The 19838-nt window shown below is 33.6% G+C and overlaps 2 protein-coding genes across 11 annotated transcripts in view; both read right to left on the bottom strand.

Annotated features, from left to right (window-relative positions):
• Positions 1–5963, bottom strand: part of LOC134530941 (uncharacterized) — a 43839-nt gene extending 37876 nt beyond the window's left edge. The window contains exon 1 of the mRNA XM_063366273.1: positions 5873–5963. The gene's annotated coding sequence lies outside the window, so the exon portion shown is untranslated. The remainder of the gene's footprint in view (positions 1–5872) is intronic.
• Positions 5964–17418: 11455 nt separating this feature from the next.
• The window catches only part of LOC134530939 (uncharacterized), a 34879-nt gene continuing 32459 nt past the window's right edge, over positions 17419–19838 (bottom strand). For 5 of the 10 annotated variants that reach the window (XM_063366270.1, XM_063366272.1, XM_063366263.1 and 2 more), the window contains 2 exons: positions 19389–19463; positions 17419–17887 (listed from right to left, as the gene is read on the bottom strand). In XM_063366270.1, coding sequence (XP_063222340.1) covers positions 17855–17887; positions 19389–19463 — 108 coding nt within the window. In that variant the 3' untranslated portion in view covers positions 17419–17854. Of the gene's footprint in view, positions 19464–19838 lie in introns of all 10 variants that reach the window. The other 5 variants (XM_063366266.1, XM_063366264.1, XM_063366265.1 and 2 more) reach the window with 1 other exon arrangement.

Here is a 19838-nt window from a genome sequence, read left to right as displayed (position 1 = left end):
AATTGAAAAAAATTCAACCATTTTTATAAACCTAAGCAAAATAAAACCAAATTTAATTTGAACACAGATTAATACATCACCAAAAGACAAAATATAAATGTATAATAATTTAACTAAGGTTCAGGTACAGCAAAATAGAATCACCATTGTTGTACCTAAACAGTCTAAGCCACATGCACCAACAATTGGCCGAATTATCTTCTTTGCAGTGGCGCAGGTCAGTAATTTTAGGATTATATCACCTCTCGCTGTCAGTAATCAAGCTAGCTGTAAGCAGATGTGATTTAGGCAAATACACTAAAGACTAATACCGAACAGCTATATGATGATGTTTTGGTCATTTTAGACCTATAGATGGCAGGCTGTCTGCCCAGCATGGACAATGTATCTGATCAATACATATCATATGGTACCAACATTATGACAATTACCATAACTTTTTCTCTTAGAAACTTTTTTTTAATTATACAGATTTGTAGGTAAAAATAAACCAACAGTGCATCAATTTTCTTACATTAATCATGTTTGAAACCAGATAATATATATACCTTTAATTTAACAATTTATCTACAAAATATTTTTGTGCCTAGTTGCACCTCTTACCGCTAGGATATTTTTCACATTCTTGTCCGAGTTAGCATAGAGCTGTGAGTCCGGTAACAGTCTCTAGTATATTTGGTTTAAGTCACTTTGCAGGCCTTTAAATGTTTCAGCTCTTCTGAAACAGCAATTGAAGTGTGAGAAACTTTAACAACAATTACCTCCACCGCTATGGCTAAGTGAATATTCAAGGGCTGTGCCCTTAAATCACAAAATAACAATCATAATAAAATTAAAAATTTTAATAATTAAGTTACAAATAATGTTACTAATCAATAAAAAAAAAACCAACCCTGCAGTTTGCAAATGATAGCAGTTAACTATTAGCATTTGATAATTTTTGATAGGTTTCAAAGTTTACAATAAGTTATACAAGTACTCCAGGATAGATGTATTGGCTAGGAACACAACTCACACCTTGTGCCCATTTCCTGGCAAATCGCAAACCTGGCCACACTGCTACATTAGATACTGTTAACTGGTCTGATAACTTACACTTGCTTAACATCAAGCTGAAGGTGCTAATACAAATTTTCTTGATCAACACACAACTATAGAACATGAACATATATTTTCTATGAAGCAATGCTTTTGCATGCAATGATGATTACAAATAATTTTTTTTATAACAATGTGCTAAGTTTTATCGGCAATAATGTTATTTTTTAATTACAAAGTTAACTACATGTAAAATAAAAAACTCAATTCTATGCTAAAGGCTTGGAAAAATATATTTAATTTTTTTTAACAACTAGGTATATTTTACTGTAGGATTTGAACTTTTTAAAAATATTCCTCACTTCAAAAAGCTGAAAATTTTCAGTTATGACACACTTGAAAGTTCAAAGGGGAAAACATACTTTCAATAATCTCAAAACCATAAATCGCACACACAAACAAAAGCAGACACAAGAATTTAATGAACATTATCCAAACTTACTACAAAATTAGATACAGAATTTATAAGGAATATAGAACTATCTTAACAAGCACTAAAAAAACAATATTCCCACTGGTTGCCAAGTATGAACGATAAAATAATTCTTTTTCAATACACAGATGATTGCTAAAGGTGACCTGGAAGATACTCAATCATGTCCAGTAATCTAGAGAACAATAACCACGGAACACGGCTCTGGCAACGAGAGGCAGGCGGTGCTGCCATCTATTGTGTTGGTGTGGCCCAGTTCCCACTACCGCACAGCCCGGGCCCGTCACGGCCTTGCTCCCACCAGACACGCCCGTCCGGCCATGCTTCACCTCTACCTTCTGCGCAAGCCACGCGCTCACGATGCTAATGACATTTCATAAATATTAACAAGCAAGTCCGTACTACACCACTTCTTGAAGTGCCTCTACATGCCAGCTTCACTGAAAAGAAAATGAACTTACCTAAAATTGTTCAAAAATCTATACATATTGTAAATTTTAATCAAAAAACTTTTAACAGTAAAATTCCAAATATTTTAATGCTTAATACTTTAATGCTTAATTTGTGAGGAGTGCTTTTTTGATTCTTGGGATGTACATTACTATCATATTTTATTAAACTAATATGTTGTAATATACAGCATCCTTAATATCCGATACTGGCTGCCAAAACAACAGCCATCAGTAATGCCAAGGACGGGGTGGCCCAAAGCTCACACCATCTTGGTGTCTTACACATATATTCCACATTATGTAATTAACTACAACTACCCCAATTCATAAATTCAATAATTATTATACCAGAGACTTTACAGCAAGAGGCATATTGTCAAAAGTAACTATGTAGTCAACTGCTTCTTGTTGGGTGTTTGAATGTACTGTATGTATTTTCACTTAAATGTAATATGGCTGGTCAGAAAATCACAACTAATGATTGCAATGATGCTAGAGCAAACTGCTGCTGAATTAATCAATATAACTGTATATCTAGACAATGCAACTAACAACAAAACAGTGTTACAATGTTGCAGAGCTGCTGAGATGCATGTTTACGGACTACTACCTGGATGGGTAACAAGATACAATGTGTTACGATATTGTGCCTGGCTGCTAGAGTTGACTTCCTTTAACATGTTTAAGACTCAGACTTGACTACCTTCCAGTAACTTCTGGGTGGAGCCCACATCCTTGGGAATAATGAAGTGCCCGATCTTTGGGCATGCCTTTCTTCAGGCTGCGACAAAGCATGTTGAAACACCGGGCACTTCATTTCTACGGACGGGGGCTCCACCCAGAAGCCAATAAGTAGTTAGCAAAAAGCCCACGAGCTAGATTTACCCTCCAATAGTTCACCTAGTGAGTTTTCATTCAGGATAAGTTTTGTTACTGTCCAATCTGAATAAAATGTTATTAATTTATGTGAAGATAACCAAATCATTAATGAAAGTGTTCAACAGCTCTTTCCTAAGTTAATAACCCAAGTTTTTTCAAAATATTTAACTGTTAATAAAATACACATTACCTACACAACTGAAACTATGGTAAAAGTTCCGTATCACGTATCCATGTTCATCCCTTGATCCTGATGGCATATCCTGTGGTAACCTGATTCTTGCCGTTTTAATTTAGAACATCAAAAGATCTTACACATAAAAACTTGAGATATAACAATGAATAATGATTGTATGTTGAATACAAAGTACAATACAATACAAAATATATTTATTATTTATTAATATTTTACTATAATACAAAATATATTTTCCTTTATATTCAACTTATTATAATTTGTAATATCACAAGTTTTTGTTATGTGCAGTATCTTTCGATGTACTAAATTAAAACAGCAAGCATCATGTACCACAGGATCATTCAATCAGGATCAAGCAATAAACTTGGATACGTGATACAGAATAGTTACAGAAACTGTTTCCAAAATCACCCTAGTATATAGCGAAAGCAGCCCAAAAATAAAAAATATTACTTGTAATTTTTATTACTATTCAAACAACTTTTTTTTTCTTTTACTGATGAACTGGCAATATAGAATTGTAATGTGTTCAAGAATTATTTAAAAAATAAATAAATAAATAAAGGTAGGAGGAAAGTGTAAATATTATAATGAAATACTAACCAGCAACAATATTGAAAACTCAGAACAGCATTCTGTAGATATTTGAATGCTCTAAGTATTTCAGTTAACCAAAATATAAAATAAAACCAATGGCAAAACTACACAGCACTATCTTGCACCCAGGGCCGGCACGTCCATATAGGTGAACTAGGCAACCGCCTAGGGCGCCAAGTAGCTGGGGGCGGCGCAGCAAGACACATAACAGCTGATATCATATGTTTAACGATTATTGAAACTAGTTGAAAATGGATTTTTGTAACAGTTTGGAATGTTTATATTGATATAAGTAATTAAGTCCACTGTGACCTGTTTATGATTTGTAATAAGAAAAAAAAAAGAAGAAAAAACACAAGCCTGCTTACATTTGATTGTTGACAAAATATTAGGCTTACGTGATGTATTTTGAGGCAAGGACAATTTTTTTTTGGTGTCTCCGAATTGGCGGGGGGGGGGGGGGGGGGGGGCATTAAGGTTTTTCGCCTAGGGCGCCAATTTACCTTGCACCGGCCCTGCTTGTACCATCACACAATGAATACTTAATAAAAGAAAAATGTTGTGGTTATGCACAGTTACCTACTTATAAATGAAAATGTATTTCAAACACTAAGCATATAACAGCAGTACTTCAAAACCAACATGGCCACAGCAATGAACCAGCAAAAAGCCAGGGTGGAATCCAGCAGCCATTAACACGTTCGATAACAGAGGATGCGAAGAGCGTAGGGAAGCTTTTAGTTTGTGATGGTAAAAGAAGCAGAAATCTTCAAACTTCCTTTGTAACAAACAATTGCAATCATGCCGTGCATGACTCTTCCAGAAATGTTTCAAATTTAGTCTGTGCTTTTGACAGCAGAAACCATCATTCAAGTTTAATGTGTTGGGAGTAATTTTAGAGAGTAGCAGTTTGTGAAATAAAGTGACTTAACTTATATGAAAAACTTACTGTAAATAAACCTACAATTGTTAATATTTAAATAATTCAAAAAAAGAATTTACCTAGGTACTAATAATATATCTGGCCTAAACCACCTTTTACCTGAAAACCCATGATTACACATTTACTTACCCAAGCTAATATTAACAAAAATTAATAAAATTGCTGAAAATAATTTGTTATAGCAATTTGAATGGTAATATTCATATTACATTGTTTTCAAATTACTTTTAATTTATAGAAATGCAGTTGTATTAACTATGCTTAATATTTATATTAATGGCGATTCGTTTAGCAAAATCTGAACGATTTTGTATCAATCCTGACCTAACAAGCATATATATGAAACTAACTTGGCACAATACATGTAATTTCCCAATGACGCATAAGTCACAGCAAACGTCACACATTAAATAGTGCCAAGTAACTTTAACTCTGCGGTTAAATATGCGTATTAAGTAAACAAATACGTTAAGGTTAGACATCCACTCGCATGACCTTTGTTACTTACCAGGAATATTGGTAAAAACGTTGCGAAGATGATTTTACGTTTACGGAAATGTATTTCTCAAAAACAGATGGAAATGTGCTACTGCTCTTAACCCAGTTAGGTACAGTATACAAATTATGCCACGGAAGAGACTAAGCACCGTTAGAACGTTAACGGTAAGTTAAAAATTGAAAGTTTAAAACCAAAAATACTTCCACAACAGGATAAAATGTAATTAAGTGGTACCACACACATTTCACGGTCTGTTTTAAAAAGTCTATCTGTCAAAACATGCTTTATCGCATCGAATAACTATGGAAGATGATCTGTCCTGTCAGGTAACACCGACATTCCTGAAGTTTCCAAAAAGAAATCCCAAAAAATATCACCAAAAATTACACAACACTTCGAAACCTTGCGTTTTAAAACTCGAAACATTAAATAAAGTCCGGTTTCCTAATGACTTCTAAAACGGGGTATACGTGGGAAGTGGCTCGCCTAGTACTTACCTCACATGTTCGTTGTTATTCCGCCCAGCAAGACTAGTTAACTCATATACTTACACAAAAACAATTTTGACTACACTTCAAGGATTCTTCATGACAAGCACTCTCACACCCCTGTATAATTTTCGAGTACGGACATCAGTAATTTAGAAACGGGGTGTGACCCATTTAGCTGATTAAACCTCACTCACTACCCACGGCCTCACATCCCAGAATGACAATGCGAGGAATGCGCCAAGGAGCCATACGCAGGGATGTTAGACAGTGGCTCAACGAACCTGGTACAGATGTCACTAAAAGCTGGTATCTGAAGAAAAAAAACTGGTACACTCCAAGATCTTACTCTGACAAAGATCCTGTAGGTTTTGTTTCATAGATTTTATATATATATATATATATATATATATATATATATATATATATATATAATGATATTTATATAAACTGCTTTAATACGATATATACTATGGAAACATAAAAGGTTACACAATTGTCAACAAATAAAGTATGATAAGGTTGGTAACCTATTTTTTATTCAATCCGCACGCCATGACGGCAATACGGCATGGCGCTGTGATCAATTTCTACAGAACTAGCTTCTGAAATTATAAGATGGCCATAAAAACTTTAGCACCTAGTATGCATGGTTTCAATTAAATTAGCACTTAAAAATTTCTCTTAAAATGCAGTTTTATTAAACGTATACAGATGGAATTATTAAAACGCAACTATTCGAATTATTCGTCCACGCCTAATGTTAATTGTTAATGCATGGCGCATCGCGTATGGTCGATGTTCAAAGTTGGTATTTCTGCATACCAGCACAATTTATACTTGGTACATGGTACAAGACCCTGAAAAATGGTATGTGTACCAACAAGTTGGTACGTCTAACATCCCTGGCCATACGCCATCATAGACCAGCGAGTGCCAGCGCTCCTACCGTCTGATGTCGAAATTAATGCCAGCAGCGTACTGTAGCGGGTTGTTCAAAACAACGCGGAATCCTGTGACTTTACAAATTAATCATTATCTCACCGATGTTAAGCAACTTGAAACTTCTGTAAAATATGAATTACTTATAATTGAATGCAAAATCAAATGGAAACAATCACTAAATTAAACTTATGAATGTATAAAACTAAATATTGTTTAAAATATTTAAATCTCAAATATATTTGAATTAGTTGGTTGAAAAATAAAATTCAATGCAATTTTATTTAGTGTTTACATTTAAAAAATGAGTAATTTTGATGAGTTTACAGTACCTTATAATACAGTATTTTTATGTGAGTTAAATTTTTACTTAGTTTATTTAACTTATTGAAACACAAATATATTTTTAACTGTTCTGGAATTTATGTGAAATTGCAAAAATGTTAAGGCATTCATTTATATTCAAAACCTGCCACCATGAAATAGCATCAAAATAAGCCCATTCTTCTAAATGATTTTCTTTCAAAACAGTGGTCCAATTTGCAACACAAAAACATCTTAGTTTCTAAATTAAATTGAAATTTAGGTAACTAAGTCTGAACCAAATTAATCAAGCCAAAACATTAATAAAAGCATTAATAATCTTGGAAAATAAAAATTTTGTAAAAAAAATTACTATGATGATAATACAATTTCAATGGCAAGCAATGCATAAAATATTATTTATGCCTCTTTAATTAATATGAAGGCAAATAAGTAGAGTAAAATAGGTAATTGAAAATTGCATTATATTTGAAGAAAAGAATGATAATACTTGTAACTGATTTTAGAAGAAGAAAGGTAGAAGAACGATTTAAAACCAAGGTGGTGGCTAAGACACAAAAATCCCTACAAACATGTTTTGAGGAATCGTCTAACATGAGGCACATGACACCCTTTTTTACCTTGCTCCCAGTCTAAGCTACATTCGTGACTTGTGACTTGAAGGAATAGTTAACCGTCTTGAAGTAGTTTAAAAACACTGTTCAGCGACTATACACCACATGATGTACACAAGTATTAGTGTATCTTGGGCAAAGCCTCTCCTTTGAAATTGGAAATATTTTATGATAATGTATTTGAAGTCAATTGTAGGAAAAATTCAAATATACAATTAAGTTAAAAAATTTTAAAAATAAAATACAAACATGAGCTTTTTCCATATTAAATTTTCACTTGTAAACATTCGTTACTAGTTATTGTGTATAAAAAAAAACTGAAGATAAAACTAAATAATCTTTTTTTAGTAAAGTTTTGATGACTAAGTATAGAGTAAAAAGATATAAAATGTTTGGCATGCTTCAGGCAGAAGAATGATCATTTCTTCGCAGATAGAAGTCGGAGAATTATTCAGATCCGTTCATACCAACTTCCATTTTTTAACATTCTACATCTTCATTACGTGCTCTCTTCCACATATTTTCTATTTTCATTTTCCTTTACTAGAAACTTACTACTAAAATGTATAAGGAAATATTTTGATATTTCAAACATGACTGTAATCCTTGAAAATACAAGTCAAGCCTAAGTATAAATGATCCCAGAATGAACAGCTATCTCCGGATGAACTAACAAATTAGGAAACATGATATTTATTTCTAAAATACCTTATTTTTTGTATAATTTTTCCAAGACAGTTTTTCTATGTTATAAAAATATCTACTTTTCCCTTCAGTGTGTTTCTGTCCCTATTTTAGGTTTATAAACTGTCTAAATTGTTTATGGAAAATATCATAAACATCAGCATAAAGTTGTTAAGTACACATTTTGCCACTGATAAACTACAAAAAGTATGATTCTTTAGTAACTTGTTGAAAAATCTAACTAATACCACTTCTCTTCATTTTCTTCTTGTTCACTCTAGAAATGTGTATCCTAATTTGTGAAACTACATCACTTTTAAACTAACTTCATGCTGTGCCAATGATCCTGAGCTCAGTTCTAGAGGTTAGGCCAGCGGTAAACCCAGTTTCAAACCTTGGGTAGGACGGACTAGAGAGTTTAGGCTGGTGTGGAATACATTGCCCCCTTCCCGTTAAATGGAGGAGTCCTATAACTCGAGGGGGGAAAAAATAGCCTCTTAAGAGTCTTTTTTAAAGAGTTTCTGATGTCTTAAAAATGATTATAAAAATATGTTTACATTTAATTTTTAAGAATACTGAAATTTAAAAAACAATTACAAATGGTACCTCAGAACTAAAAAAATGGAAAATACTTTTTTACAAAAAATAAATGTGGACAGGAGAAGTCTATTTTTTGCTATCTCTGGTAGGAGGGGGGGGAGGGGGCAGCAATCATCCTACCCATAGGACCGCCACTGGTTAAGGCCACAATGTTATGTTGTTTCTTTGGTTTCACATAACAGAAAGCAGTGGAAAACCACTGTTGAATTGCTGGTGAGCTAGCGATGCAACAGTCATCTTCACGTAGTGATGCCTGGAGATCCAAACCATCTTTCACCAGCACCATTACCACTGCCAGCACATTGATAAAGAAAGTAAATAGAAGCTATCAAAGACCAGAAGATGAGGGATGATTATTAGAAGTTTATTCCCAGTGATTCAATTAGTTGGGATACGCTATAGTCACTGCACCATCAAACAAGTCAATGCAACATGTCGCTACTTTAGGTACCTACCTCATACACATTAGAGAGAAGAACATGTTATTTATGAGTAAAACTGTATACTCAATATGGTAAGGAATGGCTGTATGAGCATTATACCAATGCTAGGCTTGGCCTGTGACAGATCTGTGCATTGCCTAGTGATAGCAGTCAGGTCACTCGGAAAAAAAACTGCCTTAGCTACATTTAGCTTGCTTTGCACCAGACATTGTATTAAAAACATATGTTACAAACAATGTTTTAGAAAAAAATTAGGATTGGAATATTGATTGCTGTTTGAAACAATATTTGTTAAAAAATTTGTCACTAGCATTACTCATTACTTAGTCAGTAGAAATGTTATTTAACATGTGTAAGTAACTTTTGCCAATAGTTATCTGAATTACCATTTGTCTTATGTTCTATAAAAACATGAAAATGTTCATACATTTCTGGCATACAAGACACTACAGCAAATAAGACGAGCTCAGCTTTTCATTAATGAAATTTGGAAAACAAGATCTGTTAACTATGTTGCTTTTAAACCTGTCTCACATGCCATTTTGAGTTTATTTTCTTTTCATTAATATTGTTTGACTGAAACAGAAATGTTTAAATGATACTTACTTGAATGTGTATGTTTTCTCTCACAAATATTTTCAGCAGAAATTGACAAAATGTAATTTAATTAGTGTAAAAAGTTGCACAATTGATAATATATAATCACAAATCTAGCACAACATTTTACACTCATTGTCATTATATCACATTAGTGAATAGCAATTGAAAATACTTCTGAGAGAACAACAAATGCACTTTTAGTAATAAACTAATAATATGATGAAGAGAAAATTAAAAATTCAACATGACATGTCAGATTCTGCCTTAAACAGTGCAACTTGAAAAAAAATCAGCCCATGTCATAAAGTAAAGCATAACAGATATTTAGCACTAACACAGGGAGGTGTGGACACATGGGTAAAATAAAAACAAGCTGAATCTAGTCTGTTCATTCTAAAAATATTTTTTTTTCCATCATTCTTTAAGCAACAGCCTAAGAACGGCAGGTGAGCATTATCATGCAACAGTGACATAAATACTGGCACATAAGAATGGTCAACTCATGTAAAATGAGTGCAGCTTTAAATTCTTCAAATTTGCATAAAATTATTGACCTTAATGCCAGAATAACTTTTAGTTTACCAGCTGCATTCAGGGGCATATGCAGATATATCCCTCCTCCCCCAAAACCCTAAAAAATTATTTATAAAATTGTCATTCCCAAAAAAATAAAAAATAAAATAAAAAATAAAAAATGCAGAGGCAATTGCCAACCATCGAAATGAAATTTTGCATAAGCTCCTGGCTGCATTGGTAACAGAAGTTAAATGGTAAATCTGAAGAGTGGGAAACGTGTATTGACAACTGTCATATTTTTATTATTTACTAAAATGTATTGTAACCTGGGTACTCTTCGTAACCTGGTTACTAAACTACAAATTTCTACTATTTTCTATTTTCGGCTTTAGTTTTTCATTTTTCCTAGCAAATCATGATTGTGAATATGTATTTGACATTGTATAAACAGCAGGTTCCATTATCACTAGGAACAAGATTATATGGTGAATTGCGGTAACTGAAATACATAAACCCGAAAAGCATATAACACACCATATAACACTGAAATGCAAATTAGTACATCATGAAGCACCAAATGCAACTCAAACAGGGGCGTAGCCAGGAGGGGGGGGTTCAGGGGTTCAACCCCCCCCCCCCCCCCTTGGCACCAAATCTTTAATTAATTTCTTATTCATCACTCAAACAAATTTAAAATTAAAATTAATAAAAATTTTACCATTACAATATTTAAATTTAAGTACCGAAACTGCTTAAATAGCACTATTTTACACCTTAAAATCCAAATTTTCCCGGGGGAGCACCCCCGGACCCCCCCACTTTAATACCGGGGGAAAGGGGGGGGGGCATGCTTCTCAACACCCCCCATACACAAATCCTGGCTACGCCACTGAACTCAAATCATGAAATTAGTCAGCATTATTCATCTAAACTCAACTCAAATCAAAAAGACATAATTTCTGAAAATAATAGATTCAATGAATGTAATTAACTTAGAAGTTTGTACCAAACTGTAGGGACTAAATAGATTGGGGGAAAAAAATGTGTTTTTGTATCTCATAACTGTTATTATGTAGTAACATATTTTTACTTACACATTGGTACCTACATTTTTTAAACTCAAAAACACTTGCAGATTTATTTTTAATGTTCCAAGAAGTTAGTAAAAGTGCATCATTTATCAGTCAAAATTACACTTTTCATAAGTGTAATAAGTACTATAAAACATTTATGTGTCATGACTTGATGTAAGCTTTTGGACATACGCCATTGCTAAGAACATGTATGTCTGTAGAAGAAAACTACAAAAAACCCAAAAGACAAAAACACAAATAAAGCAAAAAAATTGCTGTTGTCAACAGGATATAAACACCACATAATATTCCATAACATAAATATGGTCAACAAGCAAAGAAAAACAAAGAAAAATGGACTAACAGAATGGAAAAAAAAAAACCCTCACAAATGACAGCACAAAAATATTGAACCCCAAAAAAAACCTACGCACAGACCAATACCTTCATTTTGCATTCAGCCACCCCAAAACAACAAAAACTGGCATAATTCACACACTAACCAACCAAGCTGAGATTATTTGTTCTGATGAGAAATCTATTGCGGTTGAACACAATCATATAAAAAAGGAACTCATAGCCAATGGTTACCCTGTCAACACCATCAAACAGCATATGAAATCCAACAAAACACTAAAATCCACAGAAACCGAGAAACCGGCAGGAACCCTAGTCATTCCGTATGTTCAAGGGCTTTCAGAAAAAATAAGACGCCTGGGAAACAAATATAGACTTAAAACAGCATTCCGTTCTAAATCTACTATTAAAAGTATTGTTACCAAGGTGAAACCAGCCACAGAAAAATTACAAACCCACAACTGTGTGTATCAGATCCCCTGTGAATGTGATTACATGTATGTAGGTGAATCTGGCAGAGCTCTATCCACCCGAATCAAAGAACACAAAAACAACTGCAAGAAGGGTGAAACCCTAAAATCCAGACTTGCTGAACATACATGGGAAAATAGCCACAAAATTCTCTGGGAAGACTCCACACCACTCATATAGGAACCCGATAAAATAAAAAGGGAAATCAAAGAATCAGCCTTCATTATTACCTTAGCAATAAAAATATTTTCAGCCAGCAGAGCATTGAATTAAAAAATATGTGGATCCCTTTGATCAACCCGAAACGTCGCTTGTTTCTGTTTTGGAAAACTATTGTGTTTGTTTCGTCTTTTCGTTTTGTCGTGTTTTTGTCTCGTTTCAACTGTTGTGCTGAATTATTTTTTTTTGGGTTCAATATTTTTGTGATGTAATCATTTGTGGGTTTTTTCGTTCTCTTATGTTTTGGAAAACTATTGTGTTTGTTTAGTCTTTTCGTTTTGTCTCATTTCAACTGTTGTGCTGAATTTTTTTGGAGTTCAATATTTTTGTGCTGTCATCATTTGTGAGGGGTTTTTTTTTTTCATTCTGTTAGTCCATTTTTCTTTGTTTTTCTTTGTTTGTTGACCATATTCCTGTTATGGAATATTATGTGGTGTTTTATATCCTGTTGACAACAGCAATTTTTTGCTTAATTTGTGTTTTTGTCTTTTGGGTTTATAGTTGTTTTCTTCATGTGCTTAGCAATGGCGTATGTCCAAAAGCTTTCAAGTCATGCACTCCCATTGCACAAATCTTTCAAAGATAATTTAAGTGTCATATTCTTTTAATGATATGCTATCTTTAAGAATAAACTGAATTCATAAAAAATATAAACAATAACACTGAATCTCCAGTTTTAAAAACAAAATTAGCCTAAAAATAAAACCATAAAAACTGTCTTAATTATTACTGATAGAAATAGAAATTACTTATGACAATAGCCATGTATTTTCCATCAATAACAGTTACACTTTATCATTCATTTCAAAATGTTCGGCAGAGATTTTCATTTATATTTAACAAATAAAATAAAAAATTTCCTGTACCTTTAATTACTCTGATTATTAATTTTATAATTTATTTAAAACACGACATAAAAAATTTGTAGGTAGATATTTTTGTTTATGTTAGTAATTTTAAATATCTTCATTAATAAACTTTTTCATCTGAATATTTTGGATTATGCTGGAATATTACCAACGTTAGATACTCTATTTATAATGCTGTCCTACTGCACAGACACAAAGATTGTTTAGAGAACACATTAATTGGATGACACACCAAAATGTAACTTCTCCCACAACACACAACATACAAAGCTAGAGACACCTCTGTTCTCAGTAATCATTCTAGTCTCACAACACACAGTGATGCTCCTCAGAACTATCAGCGCAACAGTCGACATTACTGAAACTACTCGTCACGTCTTCACGTTAATATGTGAATATATGATTACATCACTTAAAACAATGACATTTTAATAAGCTATTCATATCATGACATGTGTTAATGTATCATATTTGTCATATACAGTAGAATCTCGTTATAGCGAGCACGGTAATAGCGAGAACACGGCTATAACGAGGTATTTTTGAGGAATTTACGGCGTGATGGCTTGAAGCGCGCTTTTGTTATTTGTCTTCTTTATCTCCACCCCTCTCGCTCGCCACTAGACATCTTGCCGTTGACGCCTGTCACATTCTTCAGCCGTGCAGTCGCCACCTAAGTGCGTGGCTTTAAAAATAGAATCCAGTCCTTTCTTTATTTTATCAAACTTCCATTAGTTATCTGTGCAGTGTGTAGACAAAGTTTGATATTGGAACAGAAACAACGTAAGAAAGTATTTTTTACAAATTAGAAATATGTATGTTTTTGTTTTTATAATCGCGTATATTTTCACGTTTTTTTTTTGTTATCTTAAAAGAGATAATATTAAAAAGCCGCTCTAATGAGATTTAATTGTTTCTTGGTTAACAAAAACTATTAATTGTTTATATTCTATTTATTATTATTTACGCGACGTCATACGCGTACGCAATACGACTGGATTCGTTGCTGCAACATAACATAGCAAATTATGCGGTATCAGAAGTAACGAGTAACGTAACGATAGTAACGAGTACTAATTGTTATAGTAACGAATACATACGGGTACGCATTTTTTCGTTACTTTTACACCTCTAGTAGGCACAACCGTTTTTATTTCCGAATCGCTAGGACAGTTTGCTTGTAACTTTTGTTTCGGTCAGTTGTTGGGATATTTGTCCGGGAAAGGGGTGCTGATGTTTTGAGTTTTTTAATCCCAAATTTATTTTCTAAAAAAGTTGACAGGTTTCTTTAAATGAAAAAAGTATAGTTTTCCAGCGACTATTTCTTTTGAGGCGTACGTGCGTTGCCGCAGCCGCACTCCTGCTATTTTGTAAGGAAATAAATTGTCGCGTTACACTAGCACCATCTGTTAGCTACATCCCGAACCAACATGGCCGCCAGCAGACAGCCCGCGTCGACACTAGATAGCAGGACAATGCTGCGTCGGCCGCGGGCTGAGATGCTATACTTACGTGGCGTGGTAGGGTATTCTGGTTATTTTGACGCAATCGGTGATCGCATCCGTATTTATGGGGTATCGTTTTAAGGAGAATTCACACGTCTGCTCACAGAAATTAAGATTTCGTTAATATAACCTGTTATTTTCCAATTATACAGGTTTAAACACAATTTTTATGCTATTTTCGGTTAATTTTTATTTTTTGGGGGCCAAAATTTGTCCAATTCGGTTATAGCGAGGATCAAACCCGGAACCGTGACACCTCGCTATAACGGGACTCTAGTGTATATATGACATGCCCCTTGTATATGTGTATAACTTTGAGTAAAGAACTTTTGGATGCTCAGCTCACAGAGACAAGTGTAATTCTCAGTTTAACGCATCACACCATCAAGCCGGCGGCTACTGCTGTTAGAAAGCAAAAATTCAGACTGTTTCTGAACGATGACACATTAGCAAACTGTATCCTTTAAAAGATTAGAAGTTTTTACTGACTTTACAATAGTTCAAACAATACTTTTAAATCTGTGTAGCGTTCTTTCATGAAAGGCTTTTTATACAGTATGTATTCCTGTTCATTATACGAGTACAAATATGATAATTATTGAATTTGTTATTTTGTTTACTTTTTTTATGCATCTTCATTTTTTATATTGATCATGCTTCAAGATGAGCACACAAAAAAATTGTAAAATTAATTGTGAAGACAATGTCACCACTTATCAAAAGACTGCTGAAAACCATTTTCTTCATTAATACACCAAGTTGCAAGAGAGCTGAAAAAATATTTATATCATTTACGTCTTGATTTTATCGCCTGCAGCGGCTTTGGGCAAGACCGCATTGGATAAGGATCTATTCTTATTAATGGATAAGGATCTATTATTATTATTATTACTATCCGGGAACAGCCACATTCATCCAAAAATATCAAACACTGCACAATAAAATGTAGTTGGTAAGAATTTCAATATTTATTATAAAATATCTAAAACCATTAGTATGGAATTCATGCAAATATTGCAAGCAAAACAATACAGCAAATTAGTCTCTCAATTGATGGTAACTAACAGATAACTACAAAAAACAATCAAATACAAAAATACATTTTAAGATTAACTACCTACACAAAATGTTACACATACAGAAAGACTAACACTTCAAAATGCATCATCATTACAAAAAATGGAAAGTTCAAAGTGTTTCTTCTTTAACATTACAGTACAAAAAATAATAAAACTAAATAGTCTCAGAGAAACTTGTAGTAATACAATAATAAAGTGAACAATTAACATTTAATTAAATGCTTGTAAACTCTCATGCAACATTTAAAAAAAAAAAAAAAAAAAAAAAGATGACAGCTACAAACATACAAGTAGAATACATTAAAATCAATACATAATATGTAGTATTAATAATTGCTGGACAACCAGAATATAATTTTTGACTACATTTATACAAATGATAATACTTCTCTGTAGATAGGGTACGTAACCTTTTCTGAGGAATAGTTTTGTTAGCAGCACAAGAGATACTGAAGACTGCCACTTGACTGTTTTGTTTATTCACAATTAACTTAGACTTTTAGACATTATGCATGTAGGTACCATGATATCCATAAATTTTATATATATTTTACAATGCTCTGAAATAGTATGGTTAAATCTTATACACCAATTCTGTTATTTTACTATAAAAATTTAATAGGTTTATCGGAAGTAAAATATTACATTTTTTTTTCATTCTTTAATAAAAAATAGTTTTAATATATACTCATTAAAAAAAAAGACAGCTTCTCTATTTGAACTGAATGAATATAACATATGTATAATATTTGTGTAATTATTTGAAACAATAAGCCTTTAACATGACATGATATTAATTACTTATCAAAAAAAACATAATAAACAATAATACCTTAGTATACGGGATAACCTGTAGGAACGAGAAAGCAGTCCAACAACTGAATGTTATTCAACTAGTTCGCAGACCATTGTGTTGTGTGTAGTGCATTTCATGGTCATGTCACTATATAAAATTTTGTGACAACATTGTCAGCAAAAATTAATGTCAGTAAAAACTAAAAAGTGTCAAAGGTAGCAAATAAAATTGATAAGTGTCAAGGATTTTGGAATTTTACCACTCTTAGTCTAGTTACTTGAAGAATAAAGATAAACTTTTGAACATGGTGAAATTACCTAAGTGAAAAAGATAAAATATGTGATGTTGCTGTCATTTTAAACATTCACTGTTCAATCTATGAAACAATTTTGTATTGCTGTTATGCATAGTTGTGAACCAAATCCCCAGATATCTCATGTAATTACTCTTTAAACCAATCATGGGCACAATGCAATGCAATTTAATAACTGATGCATTAATGAAGAACTGTACTTTAAAATATGATCTATTTGACCCTGTGTATTGTCACATCACACACATACCTTATGTCATAACTCATAAGAAATATGTTACTTTAATGTAAGGTGATTCAATATTACAAAAAATACTAAATTAGTTTTCACGCAAAAACATGACACTACATACTCCTTGTAACCAGACTACACATGGTTGGTGGTTTTGTAAGGTAAAAAAAAAACAACAATAAAATGACACAAGTTTGCCTTAACTCATTTTATTTGAAATTATCAAATGACTATAAAAAATGATAATACAGCTCAGATTTTCAACATTTTTATCAGTAAAGAACTACAAATGTAAAGGTAATATGCTTCATAATATAAATAAAAAAATTCTTAAGTGGAATGACAATTCCATCATTTAACTACAACAAAATAAAATAAATAGCAATGATTATGACAACTAACAAACATTTGTAACAAGGATATTCAGAAATAAAACCAGTTGTTTCGCTACAAAATGCACCAACACAAAGTGTTAGTTTTCAACAAATACTTAAGAAAAAAAGACTGACACACTAGCGTTACTGATGAATAAGATCAAGGAGGATACCGGCATGCACCAACAACATACATACACACATCCAAGCTAGCAATAGACACACGCCGAGCCATGATTTAGGAACGTGTCACACTCACCCACTCATCACACTGCATTGCTGCGGCCCCTGCAACACCACAGCATTGCCAAGTGACCAACACATAAATGCAATGATCACCACAGCAATGCAGTGATAAACATGGCCTTGCAGAGTGATCACCACAGCAAACAGTGATCACCATATCGACAAGTGATCAACATGGCCATACAGAGTGACCACCACAGCGACAAGTGATCAAAATGGCAATAACACAGTGATCACCACAGTGAGAAGTGATCAACATGGCAATGCACAGTGATCACCACAGCAAACACAGTGATCCCCACATTGACAGGTGATCAACATGGCAAAGAAGAGTGACCATCACAGTGTAGTGACAAGTGATCAACATGACAATGCAGATTGATCACCACAGCAAAAAGTGATAAACACAGGAATCCTGAGTTATCTATAAAGTGATGTCTCATGTTCAACACAGAGATGCTGCTTCCAACAGCAATACGTAGTTATAATGTGATATATGTAGATTATTTCCCACATAATTCCTGCTCCACATTTGTAAACTTAGCTGAACCACTCTAGTGAGTTCATAGGCTGATTATAAGGCCAGAAGCTTATCATCCTTTGAACTTAGCAAGTGATTGGGTTAACAAGTATCTCGTGTTTTATTTCTAGCTCAGGGTCATCCAGAGTTTATCAAGGGAACTTTGATCCAATCATTAAAGTAATGCAAATGTATACTAATTGCTTCAAGTCTAGTTTGTTACCAAACGAACCAGCAAAGATTCTTGTCCTCTAGTCATAAACAAACATTACTTCGAAACTGGTGAATGAATAACATCCAAGCTAAGTAGCAAACATACACCAAAATCAAAGCCTAAGTCCATGTTTAGGATAATAACCCTCTCTTAACTGAGCTGCATTGCCTGTGTTCGTTCTTATGCATATTCCCTATCGTGGAGATATCATTGGCTTCTCATCCACATAGTTGTTGTTACTTCTTCATGTTCAAGCATAGCTCTTGCAAGTGTTGAAATGTACTTACTCAAGGTGTCTACAAATATTTGGTGAAAAAATTTCAGGACTTTTTCAAGTTCTTTGTTCTTTTAATAAAAAATTCATTTTTTTTTTATCACAGCTCATCGCCACAAACGTACATATTTCTATGTTAGAAATTAAAACCTTTTTAGGGATGGTTTCCACACGTTTTAAGTGCACAATTATTTAACATGCAACTGAAGTGAGATTTCAAAAAAAAAATATATATATATATAAAATTTAGCAAAAATTGCTGGAAATTTAAGTTTAATGATCTCCAGCACCATTACAGTTTATTCTTGGACTTTGTGACCAGTACTTTTAAGTATGCTACTTCATGTAATTTTACCAATAAGCCAACATTAGCTGTGTCAGCAATACTTACAGCTATACTTTTCATTACATTCACAGGATACTGCACCATCTCTTACACAAATGTCATTATAAATAATCACAATTTTATATTCAAAGAGGATGATCGAGTATGAGCTATGGTTGCCGACACAGATGACCTTGAGAATGCACTCACCGGCCGCGGCGCAGGGCTGGGACCCGGGGACGCTATCACTATCCTGGGGGCAGCGGGTGCCTGCTGGCTCGGCTCCTGCACACGGTCGCACACACAACACTGATTCAGCAGCACATGGGCAGCGCGGTGCGGGCTTGTGGAGAGACAAGGACGGGGGTCGTGGCAGCACAGTGAAGAGGAGGGGACTGGGGCTGTGGCACACCCTTGGTTGAATCAGCTGATACAGCCACACGTTGGAAACAACACCGGATCAGAGTAAAGAACAGGGGTGAAAGGTGGCTATACAAGTAAAGATAGAAGTGTGCAAACTTTGGAAAACCACATATGAATTGAATACTACCTAATATTCTTCCACTGCTGGTAATATAAAAAAATGTTTGAAGATTCTGAAGGTTTTTTTTTTAAAGCAGAACATACTTCCAGTCAAAATTAATGCAATTGTTTGGGCTA

The sequence above is a fragment of the Bacillus rossius genome, chromosome 3 (genome assembly GCF_032445375.1).
Source record: "Bacillus rossius redtenbacheri isolate Brsri chromosome 3, Brsri_v3, whole genome shotgun sequence".
Classification (NCBI taxonomy): Eukaryota; Metazoa; Arthropoda; class Insecta; order Phasmatodea; family Bacillidae; genus Bacillus; species Bacillus rossius.
The sequence above is the reverse complement of the archived record's forward strand: the minus strand, read 5'-3'. Positions and strand labels throughout refer to the sequence as shown.